Genomic DNA, 21,235 nt, shown 5'->3' with positions numbered 1-21,235 from the left:
CGAATTATGTTGCTACATTATTCAATTGATAGAGTTTCTCGTGCAAGTTCTTGCGTTATTGCCAAAATTTTTACTCATAATTTTCAGAATGGCAGCCTACAAACAAGTGTCACGAAAGCTAACATTCCCAGCGCATGTCTTTAATCTTGAGTCCTCTCAGACTACTAAGCATTAAAAGGGCAAAACAATATGAGTGGTAAAATCTGAAAGTGATGCAATTTTACTGGCGCAGCTCTTTACGGGCAGCGTAATGCCGCCTGCGCGATATCATTACTGGCGCGTGTTAAAGCTTTTAGGCGGGCCAAAAATTGTGGCCGCACTCGTGTATGTCGCGTTAATGTTAGTCGGACCCTCGTATATTACATTGCTAACACCGCCCGAGGAGGTAAACGCCCAAAGCTAAATCTTGCTATCGTACAATAATGATTGGCAGCACCGTCCTTCGGAAAAGTACTGCCAACCTCGTTTTTTTTTCTTATATTTGGGCTGCCCGCTTTCTCAGGCCGCAGCTTACATGGCACTACTTGTGTATTCACTACTGTCGAATATCCTAGGGCGGGCACTGAGACACAGGGGGTATATAAGGAGACCATAAATGTACAAGGACTGCACTACATGTGCGCCGTCCTTCTCTCTGTATATAAAGGTCACGTCACCGTTCTTGCCTTTACAAGAAGGAAACGTTGCTTTCATGCTCGCGACAACGCTGCGTCAACGTCTCCCAGTGTACATTCGCCTGAACTGGTGTTCCCATACTGGCATTGCTTTTTAACAATGCAGTGAACACAATAAGCATTAGGTAAAATTAAAGTTCCCACCTCTGCGAGGCATAAACATTGCATGAGATTACACGTTGCATAATATGACGACAAACGCATTCTTACCTATGCCACTTAGTTATATGGTATTTCAGTAGCCGCTTCGCAACTGCGTCGCTTCACATACATTGCAACAAGCGTGCAAGATATACATATTTCTTTGAGAAGGTGCTTAAGCGACGTCACATTCATGAAGTCTATTTCCGCTGTCTCAAAGACCACTACGTGCTTTTCTTGTGTTTTTTGTTTGTATTTTTTACTAACAATATCCAATTAACGGCACTCTCGACTGCAGAATAGCATTTTCGCTGGCTGCGGAGCGAACAAATTATAGGCAGTTTTAGAAAGTCTCCATAGTTGACTCGGCGGTCCGTGCACTGTTGCGATAAGAGCAAGACAAAAAGAAAAGCAGATCCAACACTCCAATAGGAGGCTTAGTTACTGTAATGCGGTAACAAGAAGCGGATGTCAAACGCTTCAAGCGAGCAACAGAGAAACCAATGAAGCACACACAGACCACTGCCGCAGGAAATGCGAAATTAACCCGTTCTTTGTTTGTCTAGCGACCTTAATTTGCAAGTGCAAGCACATATGATAACTGTAGAACCTCGTCGTCAAATGCACGTCACAACATACGCGTCAAATACTTGTAAAACGCTGTCTCATTGCCATAACAGTGCCGTTAAGTCCGAGCTTACATCAGTACACTCCTCTTGAGTCAATATTTAGAGGAACTCCGTGATCGCTCATTTTTCATAATTTGTAAAGCGCTTAGGAATAAATGACGCTAAAAAACCCATACAGAGTATGTATGCTTCAAACCAAACCATCCAAACCAAACCAAAATGACCAAACCAATGACCAACCAAACCAAAATGACCATCGCTAAGAAAAAGGAAGCAAACTGGCGTTTCGCATGGTCTAAAGGAGGCAAGGTTTTCGCGCGCAAGACAGAGGAGTCACGCATCCCTTACAAAAATGACTTTAGACTGTCTATAGAAAGTCTATAGACTTTTCATAGACGACCTTTCCTTTCTATAGATTTGGACTTTTGTTGATATAAAGTCTATAGACTGTCTATAGACGAAAGTCGATAAAGTTTCTATTTCTTTTTGTCTATTCGCAGTCTATAGACGGTCTATAGAAAAAAGTCGATAAGGTGTTCGTTTCCTTTTTGTCTGCTTCCCCTCTATAGAATGCCTACAGACGAAAGTCGACACAGTCTCTATCTATTTTTGTCCATACTTTGTCTTTAGACTTTCTATAGACGAAAGTCGATAGGGTTTCTATTTCTTTTTGTCTATTCGTAGTCTATAGACGGTCTATAGAAAAAAGTCGATAAGGTGTTCGTTTCCTTTTTGTCTGCTTCCCCTCTATAGAATGCCTACAGACGAAAGTCGACACAGTCTCTATCTATTTTTGTCCATACTTTGTCTTTAGACTTTCTATAGACGAAAGTCGATAGGGTTTCTATTTCTTTTTGTCTATTCGCAGTCTATAGACGGTCTATAGAAAAAAGTCGATAAGGTGTTTGTTTCCTTTTTATCTGCTTCCCCTCTATAGAATACCTACAGACGAAAGTGGATACAGTCTCTATCTATGTTTGTCCATACTTTGTCTATAGACTTTCGATAGACGAAAGTCGATAGGGTTTCTATTTCTTTTTGTCTACTCGCAGTCTATAGACGGTCTATAGAAAAAAGTCGATAAGGTGTTTGTTTCTTTTTTGTCTGCTTCCCCTCTATAGAATACCTACAGACGAAAGTGGATACAGTCTCTATCTATGTTTGTCCATACTTTGTCTATAGACTTTCGATAGACGAAAGTCGATAGGGTTTCTATTTCTTTTTGTCTACTCGCAGTCTATAGACGGTCTATAGAAAAAAGTCGATAAGGTGTTTGTTTCTTTTTTGTCTGCTTCCCCTCTATAGAATACCTACAGACGAAAGTAGACACAGTCTCTATCTATCTTTGTCCATAATTTGTCTATAGACTTTCTATAGACGAAAGTCGATAGGGTTTCTATTTATTTTTGTCTATTCGCAGTCTATAGACGGTCTATAGAAAAAAAGTCGATAAGGTGTTTGTTTCCTTTTTATCTGCTTCCCCTCTATAGAATACCTACAGACGAAAGTGGATACAGTCTCTATCTATTTTTGTCCATACTTTGTCTATAGACTTTCTATAGACGAAAGTCGATAGGGTTTCTATTTCTTTTTGTCTACTCTCAGTCTATAGACGGTCTATAGAAAAAAGTCGATAAGGTGTTTGTGTCTTTTTTGCCTACTTCCCTTTATGGACTACCTATAGACGAAAGTGGATACAGTCTCTATCTATTTTTGTCCATACTTTGTCTATAGACTTTCTATGGACGAAAGTCGATAAGGTTTCTATTTCTTTTTGTCTACTCGCTGTCTATAGACGGTCTATAGAAAAAGTCGATAAGGTGTTTGTTTCTTTTTGTCTATTTCCCCTCTATGGACTACTTTTAGACGAACGTCGATACAGTGTCTGTTTATTTTTGTCCATATGCTTTGTATATAGACTTTCTGTAGACGAAAGTCGATAAGATTTCTATTTCTTTTTGTCTACTCGCAGTCTATAGACGGTCTATAGAAAAAATTCGATAGGGAGTTTGTTTCTTCTTTGTCTACTTCCCCTCTATATGGGCTACCTGTAGACGAAAGCCGATACAGTTTCTATTTATTTTTGTCCATACTTTGTCTGTTGACTCTCTATATTATGGACAATAGTCGACAAGGTTTCTATTTTTTTCTCTACTCCTGGTGTATTGAATGTCTATAGAAAAAAGTCGATAATATGTAATTCCGAGTTCCCATACCCCCCGCCCTCTGCGAACGCGATGATATGGCACTGGTTCATGCACGACGGCACCGCAACCCTGGCGCGGCGGGCAAACCGTGCAGACTGCTAGTCTGCGTTCGGTGCAGCTGCACCGAACGAGGATCGCGGCGGAGCAGGCACCGTCCGAGTCACCAAGGTCTTCCAGGCACCCGAAGGCCCTAAACCTGGCTGCTTCCCGGACGTACACTTCGCGAAGACCAGGTGGTGAAGGTCAGATGGTGAAGATGTGGCAAAGGGGGTGAATAAGTGGCGAAAGCCCGCAGACCAGGTGGTGAATTCACCACCTCTGAGTTGTCGTGGTCTTGCATGTCTATAGATTACCAATAGACAAACATCGTTAATCTGGGCCCAACCCGTGTACGCTGTAACCAAGCGCAGGTACCGGTGGATAATACATAGCTGCATTTGATATAAGCCACTAAAGTTGTATACTGCTGAGATTGCTATAGAGCCTATTTGTAGACTTTAGTATACACATAGTGTATACCTCCGCATTTGTTGACCACATATGATCTACGTAGTCACTCTCGGCAATCCCAAGACAGTCTTCACAGTTGTCGCATCACTTTTGCGGCAGTAGAATAACGGAAGCAAAACGCCGATCCAATTGTTAAAATATATGTTATGAACGCCAGCTTCAGATACAAGTGGATTCGAAACAGGCATCAAGCTAACAGCAAAGACACTCGTAATGTTTTTAGCTGACAACGCGGACTTTGTGAATGTGCCATGAACCGATGTCGCGCATGTGGTGTTCGCGTTGTGTGTCGTCCGATTCTCGGATACTTTTCACATTGTCTTCATATCTCGGCTGCGTCACTAACATCGGACGACTTTTGTTGCCTAATATCCTGCACTATAAACTCATCAACGTTTCTCATTCACTTAAAATAGGTGCCCAATTCTCTGAGCCCACCCAGTATTTCGCCGGCGGTATGCCTGCGCAGCCACGCATATTAGTACCTCAATGCTGTACTGATTGCTTTGACCTATCATCGGAACAGAAAATTAGCACTAACATACGTGCGGGCATCACACTTAGCGGTACGCTGGAAGATATGCTACAAATACGCTGTATTACTCATCGACGCTGACAATAATGCGTCTAAAACATCTGAAGGGCACCGTAACGGCTTTTACAAACAGCGCATTCATGTTAGCGTTCAAGTCTGATACGATAGCCCACAGCGTTTGTCTTACAACCTGCCAGCGCATATCCTTCGTCCACGAAAAAAATGCATAACGGAAAAGAAAAGCCACCCGTTCCGGCGCGCATGGCGCATCAGAGAGAGAGAAAGAGACAAAGAAAAAAATGAAGGAGGAAAAGGCGCTCACACTCCTCCGAGCGCGCACGCCCTCCGCGCGGAGCTCCTGCGCATGCTCGGAGTTCTTGCGCATGCGCGGCGGTGCGCCGTCTCAACGAGCGCGCCAGGCACGTAAACGGTTGTGCCGGTGTGCGGTGTCTCCCTGAACGTTGGTGTCTGTGTACGCGTGTCTTGTTTGTGGCATCACAAGTCAACTACATTGAATGGTAAGCTTTATCAAAGACGTTTTGCGTCAATACCTCATGATTATGTGAGCGCATATCGTAGCGCGAACCGGCTGCACGTAGCGCAGGCGACTCGGGTATAGTGTCGGTTTGTCGTTGACATGGTTTGATAACGCGCTCCTGTTCTCGCTTCTACTATACGGAATGTTTTACGGCGAGCGATCGCTCGTGCTTGTTGATTTTATCATTATAGCTTAGGTGCGTAAAAAAGGAAGTACACCATGTTTTAACTTGATACTGAGCTACCACTAAGCGGATTGTGTGTGTTGGGCAGCCAGTGTGGTATATCTCATTTAGTGGCGCTTGATCCGGCCGCGATGAATGCTGCACCGTATGTGTAGCGAAATTCTCGTGACACGCTTTACGCATATATCTCGACATTGTGTTTGCATCAAGAATTTTCAAACAGACAGGCATAGTTGAATAACTGCTAGCGTACTAGGATGAAAGGCCGTGTTTGCGGGGCATGCATCAGCAGTGTGTGCGCTGCCGTTTTCGCATAGTTTAAAAGTAGCAGTATTTTTAAGGTTCCTGGCAACCAATCTAAATAATTTTGGGAAGTTACAGCAAGCAAAACACGAGACTTGAAGAAATATCTAGTAGAAATCTCTAGATTCACCCAATCTATTTATATGCAACCACAAACGCTTTTGGAGCATGAAACCTGCGATAAGCTTAGTCACTTGCAGCTCCGCAACTTAGCCGAAAAAATTAGAGAACAATAAATTAGTCGCTCCGGGAACACCTTTACACGTTTCAAACTGAAGGCATTGCGTTTGACGGTAGTTGGAAGATTTGTTTTTTGTCTCTTTTTTAAACAATTTAGCAGCAGAAGTTATCTTTCGAGCTATATGAAAAGCGTTAAGCGGCTTCCGATGCTTCGGCGTTCTGTAGTTTACGTGCTCTTAATCACAAGGCAGCTGCTGGCGCAGATTCGCATTGTGCTAATCGTGCATGGTATGAAGCCATTGTCGTGCGTAATAAGTGTTCCGGTTTTCATTACTGTTGCATGTAGCGCCGTCGTCTTGGACAGACTGCATACAATATGCGCTGTACAAAAGAAAAAAAGAGCCAGATTATCAATTTGGTGGTCTTTTCTAAGTAGATAACGCACAGATTATTCAAATAATTCAGTGGGCATTGCATTTGTGCTACCCTTATCAACACACCTAAGAGATCGTAACATGTTTTAGTTGATAAGTAACCTGATCAGTACGCCCCCATTCATGTGCATTCTACTGAAAGTGTGGCAAATGTATTCATCTCGAAGTATGAGAAAAGAGACATTGCAGACTGTTCTAAGCGGAAGTAAATTGCAAATCTTAACGTGATTGTTCAAAACTGCAGTCAGTATGCTGAGCATGTTCGTTTGGCACGGGCATATTGTATTAACACCTGAAAAATGTGCACAGTCCAGCCGGGTATCTTTGTTTCAACAAGTATTATTATAGGAATCGTTTGGGATTCTCGCATTTCTTTTATTTTTATAAGTACACTGTGTGTCACGTGAACCTGTCCTAAAACGAAACGTACCGTTGCTGGCACCGGCGACCATTACGGTTGTCTAACTGCTTATCATACTGTAGTATAACGAAACGTCATAATGGTACTGATTAATATTCCCATGTAGTCTTTAGTCAGAGGTAAACAAAGTTAACTAGAGGCATAAGTGATGAGAGCAAATTATATTGAAAACTACTACTGAAGCGTAAAAATAACTAATTGTATAACTCATTGTATAGTTTTTCCTCACATTGTTGCATTTGCTTTACGTGTGTCTCTGTGTCTTCCGTGCTGTACTCGTGTGGCCATCAATTACGAACTTGCCGAAGCCCTTGTCAGCTTTATTAATCAAGGGATTCAAGTCAGTTGAATCTAACACTGCATGTCAAGTGACTGACGTGTTATTCGTTTTATCGAAATATTATGGACTGGCAGTACTTGGCAAGCATTAAACCACAATATTTTTTTTATTGCACTTAAGCTGCAGGCGTCATAGATTGCCAGAAAATTTTCATGAGAACAGCCAGGGAGGCTTGGAAAAAGATCGGGAAATTTTAAAATGGCCACATAGGTATGCTGTCTTGTTATATGTCATACAAAGTTTCCAGAGAATCTCTGAGTTAAATATATTTTTAAAACGTTTCACCTGATAAAAATTGAAGGAAATTGGTTCCATTTATTGAAAAATAAAAGGAAGTCAAGCTTACTGACAAGGCATTTCTTACTCAATATGTGTTTTTTTTTGCGTTAACTAAACGTCCTGAACCTCGATAGCCTAGAAAAAATTTTCATCTTTCAAAGCACCTTAAATAATTTACTGTAATAGAATTCATTCGAACTATACTATCAGTTCTGTTTCCTAGGAGGTGCATATCTGTCGTGCCATGACACAAAGTGCTCGTGTGGTATTTCGGGTGCTCATGTGGTATACCTAACTTGGAAACCTGTTAGCACGCCCAAGAGGCCTCATTACCTGTAACAAATTAAGTGACCATATCGATACAATGAGCCCATCTGCCTTCCGTTGAAGTTATGGCCAATCACCCATTCATTTAAAAGTATGAGAAAGACATTTAAATGTGTATTAAGCAAAATAAATTACAATCTTAGGCATGATACTGTGAATATTCCAGTCACGTCTTCTGAAAATATCCCTCTGCACGGGCATACTTAACTACCAGCCAAAAAAAATGTACAGACAGCCCAACTGGGTAACGTTTCAGCAATAAATATAGAGACCATTTGGGATAAGTACAATAATGCATCATATATGAACGTGTCATAAAAGGGAACATACTGTTGCTGGCACGAGCAGCAGTTGTGACTGTTTAATTGTTCACCATACCATGCAATAAAACATTCTATAAAGGTGCTGATTTGTATTGACAAGCATCCATTAGTCATAGTTAAACCGCATTAAGTATTGACTTCGATGGTTTGAGCAAATATATTAAGCTGCTTAATGAACACACAAAGAATATACACTTGTTATTTTTGCCTCATATTGCTGCATCTACTTATTTGCAGCATACACCTGCAGCACCTTTGGGACTAATGACACAAAGGTCAAGGCCAGCCTGGCGACCATGCTTGCCAAGGAGTAGTGTAAATATTTAATCTGTTTCCATAATAGCATACGACATGAATTTAAGGAATTCATCTATTATATCGAGCAATAAAAACGGTGAATGCATTGCTGGCGCATTTGTTTTATTTTTCGCACTGCATGATTCAGCACTATATAAATTCTTTCTGTTTGTGCAACATATATGAAAGTACAGCTGGTTCAGAAGCATTATTAATCTACTAACGGTAATGCATAAGTGCAGATGAAAAGGAACAGGTGCACATGCATAAATACATTCAAAACTTTTTGCTACCGCATGTAAACAAAAATGTAAACTAACTTGTAGATAGCCGCTATGGAGTTATGGCCTTATACACTCTTTGTAGACTTGTCTATAAGATGTCTGTGTATATAGAGTGCCTATAGATTAAAAAAAAATTCATATTTGTTAACAAATGTCTGCAGAATGTCATAGAAAAAAAGTGTATCGGACTATAAAGTTCTGTTTTTGTAGACTGAAGTCTATAGAATGTCTATAGACTATCTATATACATTTGTATATAGACATTCCATAGACTTCAGTCTACAAAAGTAGAACTGTATATATAGTTCTACTTTTGTAGACTGAACTGTATAAAATGTCTACGGACAAATCTCATCTGTAGACATTCTATAGACTTCAGTCTACAAAAGTAGAACTGTAAGCCTATACACTTGTCCATAGACAGTCTATAGGCAGTCTATAGACTCAGACTTCTTATAGACTAGTCTATAAAAAGTGTATGGCCATAAGTCTCTAGACTGTCTATAGGCAGTGTATAGACAGTCTATAGACTCAGACTTTTTATAGACTAGTCTATAAAAAGTGTATGGCCATAAGTCTATAGACCGTCTATAGACAGTCTATAGACTCAGACTTCTTATAGACTAGTCTATAAAAAGTGTATGGCCATAAGTCTATAGACAGTCTATAGACAATCTATAGACTCAGACTTTCTATAGACTAGTCTATAAAAAGTATGGCCAGAAGTCTATAGACTGTCTATAGACTGTGTATAGACAGTCTATAGACTCAGGCTTTTTATAGACTAGTCTATAAAAAGTGTATGGCCATAAGTCTATAGACTGTCTATAGACTAGCCTAAAGAAATGTCTATAGACAGTCTATAGACTCAGACTTTTTATAGACTAGTCTATAAAAAGTGTATGGCCATAAGTCTATAGACTGTCTATAGACTAGTCTAAAGAAATGTCTATAGACAGTCTATAGACTTCATAGACAAATGTCTATAGACTGTCTATGGACTTTCTATAAAAATTTTTGTAAGGGATAGTGCGTATTGCGTGTGAAGCGGCTCTGCAAAAAATTGGTAACTAAAGACAGCTAGGAAAGCGCATTCGGTCCATTTTTATCTTTCCTATGGTCACACCCAGGGACGTTGTTACCCCTAAATACAGCGATTGTATTACCTTTCTACACTGCAATGCGCAATCTGCGCGTGCTAAGCATGACCAGCTCACTACACTTTTCCATGAATTTTCTTTCCATTTTCAAGTTATCATGATTACCGAGTCATGGTATGCGTCTGAAAACGAAGTAATGTGCCTGCCTGGTTACAACACCTTCTTTGTCAACAGACCTTCTCGTCGCGGTGGTGGCGTGTTGCAGCTTGTGTCAGAGCGCTTATCGTGCAGTTTGCTCGACGAATTTTCCATAGCTACCGCAGATTACGAAGTTCTAGCACTAAAGTGTGGAAAATGCGTGTTTGTCGCTGTATACCGCCCACTAGATGGAAACACCAACACTTTTTTTTTCTTTTTTTGGAAAAAGCTTTGGTGTCAGTGAACGAACTGCGCCTTACTATGGGAGGAGACTTAAACATCAATTTATTACGCCAGACACCAACATCTTCTGAATTGAGAATTATTATCGAGTCATATCACTGTACTAATGTTATTACTGAACCTACACGCATCGGCCATCTCTCTGATAGTTTAATAGATGTATTTATAACAAATTCTTCTGAACATTGTACAGATTCAGGTGTGATTGTCGCTAGTTTAGGTGACCATTTACCAATTTATATGTTCTGCTGTTTTAATCACTGCTTTAAGGATACACATTACGCTGATACATTTCTCGTACAAGAAATCAACGGCAAAACATTAGGGGGATTTCGCACGAAAATTGAAAATATAAACTGGAGCTTTGTGCTTGAAGTAAGTGATGCAAACAACGCTTACAATACGTTTATAAGCATTCTGAAGGAAGCATATACTTGCTGTTTTCCGTTTAAACAAGTAAGAAAGTCCACTAAAATACGCAAGCCATGGGTTACGAATGAGTGTCTCAAAATAATTCGCGAGAAAAATTCATTATATGCTCAATTCGTGAAAACAAAGGCCATTAATGATCTAGCAGCATTCAAGTAATGCCGCAATGGTGTAACTAAACTTCTGAAAAACACAAAACGTGCATACTTTGAACATCGGTTTAATCAAGCAAATGGTCGAAGCGAAACAGTCTGGCGTGAACTTAACAAGCTTTTCAAACCAGATCGTGAAGATGAGTTGGAAGTTACTGTGGGTGGCAAATCGTTAAGGGGCGAAGAGCTAGCAAACAGCTTTAATGACTACTTTACTTCTCTAGCCTCAAGCAATTACAACAAAACAGCAATTGAGTTTTTGGGTGTACTACCCAATAAACATTCAGCCTTTTTTGAGCCAACGTCTCCTGAAGAGGTTTTCTTAGTTTTCATGTCCCTGAAAAACAGGAAAGCGCGTGATATTGATGGGCTGCAAATAACACCCATTAAATTTGCGCTCGATCTTCTGTCACCTGTCCTCACTCATATATTCAATATTGCTTTATCTACTGGAGTCTTTCCTGAAGCAATGCAACATGCCAAAGTTACTGTACTGTTTAAATCGGGGAACAAAAACGAATTTTCAAATTACAGACCAGTTTCAGTATTACCTGTAATTTCAAAAGGATTAGAAAAAATTATCTGTAAAAGGGTTACATCATTTTGCGAAAAACATTCTATCATATCCCAGCAACAATTTGGTTTTCGAAAAGGAATGTCGACAGAGCTTGCTTTACTGTCACAAAAAGAATTCAGTCTTAACGGTTTTGAAGATAAAAAGATAACAATAGAAGTTTTTATTGACTATTTTAAAGCCTTCGACCGGATTAATCATTTAATTTTATTTATTAAATTACGACATTATGGGTTTCGCGGCACTCCATTAGCACTTATACAGTCATATTTAAGACATAGAAAGCAGTGCGTCTCAATTAAATCCCACCAATCAACTTTTCAAAAAATTTTGCAAGGAGTTTCGCAAGGCAGCGTTCTTGGGCCAACATTGTTCAACATCTACATAAATGACATCGTTCATATAAGCAAAAAAACACACTTCATAATTTATGCCGACGACAGCAGCTTGTTTTTCCAGTCAACTAGTCTGGCTTACGTTTCGAACCTGGCAAATAACACCCTGAGTAGTTTACTTAATTGGAGTAAAACTAACTCGTTGGAAATAAATAGTGCGAAAACAAAAGCTATTCTGTTTGCTCCACCACAGAAAAAAATTGATAGAAACATAATGTTAAAGCTTGGTGCGGAAAGAATAGAGCTTGTAAAAACAGTAAAGACTCCAGGAGTAGTTTTTAATGATCATTTATTGTGGGATGATCACGTCGCCCGAGTTTCAACGTCTTTGGCCAGGGCTTGCGGCATACTATGCAAATTCAGACATGTTTTACCAACTAAAATTTAACTTTTAATCTACAACAGCCTTCTTGCTCCTCATATAAATTATTGCAATCTCGTATGGGGAACCACTTCCCAAACGAATCTTCAGAGACTACTAGTCCTGCAGAAAAAAGCCGTTCGCAATATTGTGAATGCCTCTTACGATGCTAATACAGCTGCAATATTTCGCTCCCTTAATCTGATTCCCGTACAACACTCGTACGAAACAAACCTTGTTTTAAAGTGCAAAAACAGTCTTCTATACAACAACACATTTTTCTTAGATATATGCAAATTAACTTTCCCCACACATGTACCGTACAATATGAGGCAAAAGAATGCTTGGCTACTGCCATTTTCAAGAACAAATTATGGCTTTACTAGATTAGAATATCGCGTGCCGAAGTTACTAAACGCCTTACAGAGTGTTGATATAACACTAAATGATATTTCTAGGCGAACGTTGACAGCACAACTTTCAGAATACGGAGCATTTGCGTGGAACCGGTGACGCAAACGGTTGAGCAATGATTAAAATGACTTATATAACGGTATTTTGCTTATATCTCTTGAGTATCCGTTGTACGAAAGCATGTTGCTGTACTAAATTATACCCTTATAAGTGGCTGTATGAGTTACAATGGCAGGTTTTCGAAAAATGAATGTTGTAACAATATTTAAAGAACAATGTTTCAAGAAAATGTTATAAATGTACTTGTCTTTTTTTTATTGGTGAATATGTGCGCACTTCTTTCTTTTTCTCTCTCTCTTATTGACAAATTAACAGGAAGTTTTTTGGTATGAGTGTGTGTATATGCATATATGTACTCTGAATGTATGTATCAATCTGTGCCTGTTGCCAAGAAAAGGGGCAAGGACCTAGTCAAGCTGCTGCTTTGCAGCTTTTTGTTCTTGCCCTAGTGTTCTTTTTCTGCCGTAAAAAAAAGAATGCTGAAATAAATGAAATGAAAATGAAATGAAAAGGCAATAACTGCAGCTGTAGTGGCATATGTCAGCACATATGCGGGATTCAAGCTCTTAATACACCTTTCGTCGCTCAGTGACCTGCCAGCCTTGAAGTTATGACCCAGATAGTGACGCAAGCGGTGCGTATATTTAGTTTCGTTAGTTCTTTTTCTTTTGCTATTATAGATGTGCTATGACTCGCAAACGGTCAGGGCTGATTATAGCAAAAAGGCACCACTATATATTGCGGAAACGCCGCGGCTGTCTAGAAAACTGGGCCGCGTTGTGCATTCCGCATTGTACAAGCGTATGTGCAGGAAAGTTCATCCAACTGACGTTGACGAACAATGGTAAGTTCATGATTATGTCCAGTTTCTCTGTAAGTATTCTCATCTACCAAAGCCTCCTTAAATGGTATAGTCCACGCGCATTTATGTGCGCTACAGGGCGGTGTCGCCCGTGAGAAGTGCCGAAATGAACTGACATAAGCCGACGTCTTCCGTGTATAAAAAAGAAGCGCGAGAGATGCCGAACGCGCGATGTTGTTTGAAGCTGTATGGCAGACATAGACCTGCTTCAGAACACTTTCAATAAGCTACACTATTTGCGACGCGAAGAGATTTCGTGTCTTTCATAAACTATGACAATTGCTGATCCTCAGTGCCTTGTGCCCAAGCGGCAGAAATAATAATTAACGCGGCGATTTCACTGTTTTTTTCGCCTTGGAAACGCAGTTGTTGACATGTGCATAACCGTCGTATGCAAAGTGAGCAATTTCGGTACAGCAGGCGGTACCAACACTTACTGTTCAGCCACAACCACATTTTTTTTTTTTGCCGGCTTTGTGAGTCGGAGAACTCGTGACCATTGTCTTGATGTCTGATAACAGCTCGTCGCTCACAGCTGCGAACCTGTAGTCAAAGAGACCGCTTTGATGAAGGAACTGTGCTGTTGTTCGCGTTCAGAGAAGTGTGTTCAATAACGAATTTAACGCTAACTCGTGTGTGGGGTGCTCTCTGGCGCTACAGAGTAGTTAAAGCAAAGACTGGCCCACCTGTTTCGCCAACCTGTCACGTTGGGACAGCTAGAGGATTCCTAGAGTACCACTGCGCGAATGCATGGCGTCCGAGATTGTTAACCATTACTATGAGTGAGCCGTCACTGGGGCGTGACTTTAGTGGCCTTGTCGCGCTGCTTCACGCCACAACATGTGCTCAAAAATATAATAGAGGTATAAGTAATGCAATACAAGGACAGCAATTTAAAACTGTTCGTTCTTAACCGTCCTTGTGCTTCGTCATTGGATTGCACGAAGTCGGGTTCCCGTTATCGCGGGGACACTCGGCGAAACCAACGATTTGAAATAAATGGAAGCGCAGTAAAATATCTTCGAAAAATATGGCCCCTGACCTCAGTATCAATACTAGGTCGCTTTTCATTTACATGATAAAAAGTACAGGTTGTCATGCGAATGCGGCGGTTCGTCAAGCTTTACGACATTCACACGTGTGCACCATTTCTGTCGCTTACAGGTTTACAATCCAACAATGGCACTTTTCCTGGCCATCGTCTTTGCAACCTTGGGCGCTGGAGCAAAGAAATGTAAAGCACGGCCACACATTGTCTTCATCCTGGCCGACGACCTGGTAACTTAGGCTTAACAAGAAGCATTGTCCGCGCACTTGAAAAATCGCGATCGTTTCTACCCACCCGGTGGAGTCGGCCAGTTTCTGGATGGTTTCGCTCACGAACAAATAGCGTGACTGAGCCACCCAGCCACTGACCAGCAAGTGGTATTCCTCTCCCGCTTCCACACCATCATGTTGATGGAAAGGGAGCTGCGATCTTCTCCTAGGAGTCGATGAGGAAGCTTAAATACTGGCCTCTTTTCAACGCGTTAGATTTCTTCGGGTACTTGACGCATCTTCCGGGGGTTATCTATATTTTACAGCGAAGCTGTATATGGCTAGGCTTCCGTGTATTTTTTCGTATGCGACAACTATTACTATCATCATCACTGGCTCATACCTGTGCAAGTAAGTACTCATATGCCTGTAAGCAAGGAAAAATTCTAATGGCTCATAGCCCCTTAAGGCAGAGGCTGCAAGTACTCATCAAAGTGAAGGAAATAGTGCTTATACTACTTCTCTGGAGATCGAGAAACCGCGGTCGCCTGTCGTCACGATCGCGAGCGTGCTCCAGGAACCCGCGCCAGAGATCCTCGTCAAGGACACGATTCGCCCCCAGCCCACAAGTTGGCGGTGATGACCGGTTGACGTGGGCCCAACGAGTTCAGCAGCACCAACAACAGAAGCGACAAGAACAGCAGCACCAACAGCAGGCCGCCAGCCAGGTGAGTCCGATGGCACGGCCAGAGCAAGTAGAAATAGCAAATACGATTAAAAGACTAGAACACGAAAACAAAGAGTCAAGGCAAACAATCACACAGCTCGTCGAGGAAATCAGACAACTCAAAACGCCACCACCCTCCGACTCTAATCAAACCGAAGCCACATCAGAACCCATGGTAGTAGAAGTACCACTCTCGGAATCCACGCGCAATCCGCATAAGAGAAAAGTCGTGGCAAACACACATCTATCGAGCACAGACAGCGACATTAAGGAAATCAAGGAACTACTCGGCGGGCTTGCAATTAACGTCGCGTCACTGAAAGAAGGGCAAGACAAACTTGCGACGACTGTAGGGACCCTCAAGGAAGGTTACGACAGAATACCGCTACAAATCATTCACATGATGGAGACGATCAACATCCATGGGGCAAGGCTCAACGCGCTAGAAATGGCAGACCACCCGACTGTGACGTCCCAGTCTACTATCACCAAGCTATCTCGGGCGTTGTCGCTCGATAGACAAAGCAACAATGTGGCCTCACAAAGGCCACCCGACGCCAACAACAAAGATGGCTCTGCAAACTGAAACGTTTCGCCTTTGGCAATGGAATTGTAGGCGCTACGTCCGCAAAAAGGCCCCCCCTGCAACAATACATTCCAGCCAAAAAACAAAAACCACCAGCCATTCTCCTACAAGAGACAAATACCGGTACACCTTCACTATCCGGTTATGACGTGACTGCAACGACACCGCAACACAAATGTAGAGGTATCGCCACGTTGGTCAGCAAAAAGCTAACCCACACGACACACAAAATTAATCACGACCGCAGCAATTGTGAATTCATTCTCATGGAAGTCTTCCCTAGAGCCAAGAACGTCAAGAGCATATTCATCCTAAACGTTTACAGCAGCCCCAAGCACAGAGCACAAAAATTTAGGCAAATACTCCAGCTCGCCCGCAACCGTGCCGGCGACAACCCCATGATCGTGGTCGGGACTTCAACGCCCCTAACACGGCCTGGGGATACGTCGCCAGCAGAGCCAAGGGCAAGGACTTATTAAACGACGCCGATGAACTCGGCCTAACGCTCATCACGAACGCCGAATACCCCACAAGAACGGGTAACTCGGTCAAACGCGACACAACGCCTGATCTCAATTTCGTCCGCAACGTTCCAAACTATCAGTAGAACAACCTCTTCGAGGATCTGGGCAGCGATCATCACATTGTTGAGACAACGATTGACACCCCATCCAGAGAACCCAGAAAAATGGCGTAAGTTGACTGGGACAAGTTCCGCGAGTTCAGACACGAACACCGAACAGGCAAAGAATCAATGTAACAATGGACGTCGCAACTAAAGGCCGACATTAAGGCAGCCACGAAGGAAATAGAGACAGATCTCCCCGTTCAAAGCAGGGACAGCCGACTGGCTCACATGCTCGAAGCCAAACAATCGCTCACCAGGAGATAAAAAGAAGAAAGACACAATCGACGGCCGAGGAAAAGAATTTCTTTCCTCAACCGGCTGATTGCAGAATATTGCACGCAACTATCTACCCAGCAATGGAACGAGGTGTGCGACGCCGCGGACGGCCGCATCAACAGCGGGACGACGTGGCACCTGCTCAAACACCTTTTAGACAGAACCAGAACCAAAGCGGACCAGGGTCGTATGCTGAACACGATCATGCACGAGGAACTCAAAATTACCACGGAAAATGAGCTCATTGACCGTCTCTCCGACAAGCACCTCCCGCTGGCCAAAAATGCTAGAGGCACGACGGCCGAAGCATATCGCGGCAAAGCCAACCCAGAACTAGATCGGGACTACTCAACCGAAGAGATACGCACGGCGCTTCAGAACCTAAACAGCAAGTCAGCGCCAGGGCCGGACGGCGTAACTAACAAGGCACTCAGAAACCTCGACGAAACCTCAATCGAAACCCTCACAGAGGAAATCAACAAAATCTGGAGGAACGGAGCACTACCCGAAGACTGGAAAACGGCCCTCACTGTGCTCATCCCAAAGCCTGGCAAGGCGCCCAACATCACAACTTCAGACCTATCTCGCTGACGTCTTGCGTCGGCAAGGTAGCCGAGCACGCGGTCCTAAAAAGGCTCTCGAAACATCTCGGAGAAAAAGATATCTACCCCGCAGCAATGATCGGCTTTAGACCCGGGCTATCCACCCAAGACGCCATGAAGCTCCTCAAGCATGAGATCATTGACGCAGACACGAGAGACGCGAGAGTAATCCTAGGGCTAGACCTCGAAAAGGCATTCGATAATTTATCACATGACTGCATACTCGACACGATCTCCAACCTCGACCTCGGCACGAGACTCTACGCTTATACAAAATCGTTCCTGAGCGACAAAACGGCCACCCTCCGTCTAGGGGAAATCAAGTCCCAGAAATACAAACTCGGTGGCGGCAAGGGCACCCCGCAAGGTTCTGTCATCTCTCCGACGCTTTTTAACCTTGCGTTTGCGGGCCTAGGCAAGAAACTGGGTCAAATCGAGAACGTCAAATACACGATATACGCAGATGACGTAACGCTCTGGGTCCCCGGAGGTAGCCTAGGATCAATTGAAAGTGTTCTGCAGCAAGCGATCGACGCGATCGAGGAATACCTCACTCCCACCGGCCTGCGATGTTCGTCAGCGAAGTCGGAGCTCCTCGACTACAAACCATCGAGAAGCGGTCCCAAGCCAAAGAACGAAATCAGAGACACACACTCCATTACTCTCACAACAAAAGACGCAGGAAGCATTCCACACGTCAGCAAAATCAGAGTCCTTGGGATGCTCATTGAGAGCAACGGCTCAAACGCCGCGACAGTGGAGAAGATCGTGACAAAGTCGAATAATGCCTTGAATCTCATACGACGCGTAGCAAACAGACAACACGGCCTTAAGGAAGAAAATCTCCTCAAGCTAACAAACGCCTTTGCGCTATGCCACTTCACCTACGAGGCGGCCATGCACAGATGAAAGGTAGCGGAGAAGGACAAACTCAATGTACAACTGAGGAAGCTAGTCAAACTAGCGCTGGGAATCCCCAAGAACACAGAGACAGAGCTCCTGCTGCAACTGGGGGTACACAATACACTTGAAGAAATCGCCGAAGCTCAAGAACGGGCTCAATGGACAAGACTCTCTGGAACCAAACCGCGTAGAGAAATCCTAGCCAAACTAGGTCATGACACTACAGTAATCGAGAATCTATATCAAAGCGTTCCGACGGACACACGCAACTCCTACACAGTTCGCCCACTCCCGCGGAACATGAGCCCCACGCACCATCAACCCAGAGGGCTGGCACGCCGATCGTTCCTCCTGCGCGAAATACGTGATAAGGAGATCCTAGCCTGTTTCGTAGACGCGGCACAGTACCCGACCAGGAAGGCCTTCGTTGCCACCACGATCAATAAGCAAGGTCAAGTCACAAACGCTCTCACAGTCAAGACCCACAAGTCCGAGATAGCAGAACAAGCCGCCATCGCGTTCGCGTTCACAGACCCGACCACCACCCACGTCTACAGCGATTCACGCTCGGCCATGAAAGCCTTTCAGGAAGGACCAGTTGCAAGCCAAGCACTATGAATAATCAATAGATCCGCACCACTGCAGCATCACACCATCTGCTGGTTCCCGGCATACCTCGGAGAGATCGAGGACGCCCCTCGCAATCTCAATGAGATGGCTCACAGGAGCGCGCGAGACTTAACCCTCCGCTACGCCACCTATTCTGGTCGGGACCATCCCAGCGAGAATCGGGACCCTCCCTCCACATACAACGAGATCACAAAGCACTTCTATCTAGAGCGCAGAATATACAGCACACCTCACAATACGCTCACCAGGCCTCAAGCCCTCACGTTGAGAATGCTTCAAACAAACACGTGCCCCACGCAGAACAGACTACATCACTACATGCCTGACCTATACAAAACATCATATTGTGAAAATTGCCATAGCACACTAGACGTACATCACTTGCTCTGGCCGTGTGGTCGGGCCCACGCAAACAAAGATCAAGACTCCGCAAGGCTACAAGAAGCATTACGCAGCTCGGACCAGGCGGAGCAGCTCTGGGCTGTCCAGCGAGCCCACGATACGACCACGGAGTTACAACTCCCGGTCCCAACGTGGGAGTAACCCGCTCTATGGGACCTTGCGCCCCGTAGCTTGCAGGACCTTACATTAAAGTTATTCCATCCATCCATCCATGCAACATAGAGAACAGCATGTCTAAAAGTGTCATCAACAATGGCTCATACCCCGGCTCATAGCCCCTTAAGGTTCATGGTTGCAAAAGGCATGTGCATTTGTCCTCTTAACTCGCAACAGAACAATGTCAGCCACTGTGGGGATGAATGTCTGTATCGTACAAACGAAAGACGGAATTGTGATATCCACTCTGCATATATATCCAGGCCCACCCAAGTGTGATATCGAGAAGTTCATGACCACGCACTTTGCATGGGTTATCCGTGATGACACTGCCCCTGTGATCATCGTTGGAGACTTCAATATGGACGCTTCAAGACCAGACAACAAATCGTCCACTCAGTTTGTGCTAGAAAAGTTTGGTTTGAAGTGCCCCACCATTCCCAGTCACTCAACTAAACAACAACGGTCACGTATAGATTTAACTTGGACCAAGATTCTCTCTAAGGTTGTATCCGAAACAATCAGTATATATCACAGCAGTCACAAGGTTATCGTCACTGTCATTACCAATTGATGAAAATAGATGCATTTACCCGTGCTGAGTAGTCGAATAGGTAGCGCGTCGAGCGGCTGGGCTGAGGTAACAGAGTTCGAAACCAACCATCGGACCGACATGGGTCGCTGAGTATGTGGCAATGTTTACATGTGCCGCTCTTCAACGAACCTCTTTCATACAGACATGAGTCACTGTAGACGCGGAACTGGATAGTTATGGCTGCTCGAAGAAACTCTTTGAAGCTGAATTGAAGTACCGGGTATGTGCCACTCGGTCTGTACAGTTGTGCAATTAATTTTTTTGGTGCCAACTTGCGTCACTGAGCACTTTCCCGTAGGTGCGTGCGTCTCTTTGATAAATGCTTTTGACGCCAACCTGGGTAACGAGGTTTGTGCCACTGGGAATCTGTCGCTCTACAATTGCGAAACCAATGCCTAAAGTTTTTCGGATGCTTAGCGGAATCGAGCCCACATCAGAAGGGTTCCTCAAGGACACCAACCCGACGCTTTAAAGGGGCCACTAAAGGTCACTATGAAGTCAAGTTAAAATGATAAAGCAATGCTCTAGAATTTCTAAAGCGTCAATATAATCGGGACAGAGCTTTAGTAACCGAGAAATTGAGGTAAATTCATGACACGATTTGAGACCCGCCAGCGACATTCCGGTATCAGCCCGATGACGAAGGCACTCCTCATCATAATTTTTGTCACTAGTACTCAACTACTCGCACTAAAAAGATCATTTCGTTAGGTTATAAGACGGAAGAAAATGCTACTTGTCTACTTCTGTTCGATTCTAGGAAAAAATAACACTTCGACGTTACCCTTCAGTAGTATATGTGGTCGAAAGGTTTCGTTTTCGCTCAACTCTGCGCTGCACGCGCTTTGGAGTTTCAGTTGTTTCGTTATCGCGTCGTGCTGGGCTGGTTCTGCTGGCTCGCGAAACTTGCATTTGGAACAAGCAGCGAGAATGCCACGTCCATGTGATGTCGTGGGATGCGCGAATGGTCCGCGGAACTTGGCCAAGGGCAGTTGCAGCGGCGAATCCAAGGTTACTTATCACTGTTTGCCAACGAGTGAACCTGTCCGTTCGAAGTGGTTAAGTGCCGTACCTCTGCC

At 43.5% G+C, this 21,235-nt stretch overlaps 1 protein-coding gene across 1 annotated transcript in view; it reads left to right on the top strand.

The window, feature by feature from the left end:
* Positions 1-14,573: 14,573 nt before the first annotated feature.
* LOC142574729 (arylsulfatase B-like) overlaps positions 14,574-21,235 on the top strand; it is an 88,538-nt gene continuing 81,876 nt past the window's right edge. Inside the window, exon 1 of the mRNA XM_075683752.1 lies at positions 14,574-14,672. Coding sequence (XP_075539867.1) covers positions 14,574-14,672 — 99 coding nt within the window. The remainder of the gene's footprint in view (positions 14,673-21,235) is intronic.

The sequence above is a fragment of the Dermacentor variabilis genome, chromosome 3 (assembly GCF_050947875.1).
Source record: "Dermacentor variabilis isolate Ectoservices chromosome 3, ASM5094787v1, whole genome shotgun sequence".
Taxonomy (NCBI): domain Eukaryota; kingdom Metazoa; phylum Arthropoda; class Arachnida; order Ixodida; family Ixodidae; genus Dermacentor; species Dermacentor variabilis.
Note: the sequence above shows the minus strand (reverse complement) of the source record. Positions and strands in the feature narration are given on the sequence as shown.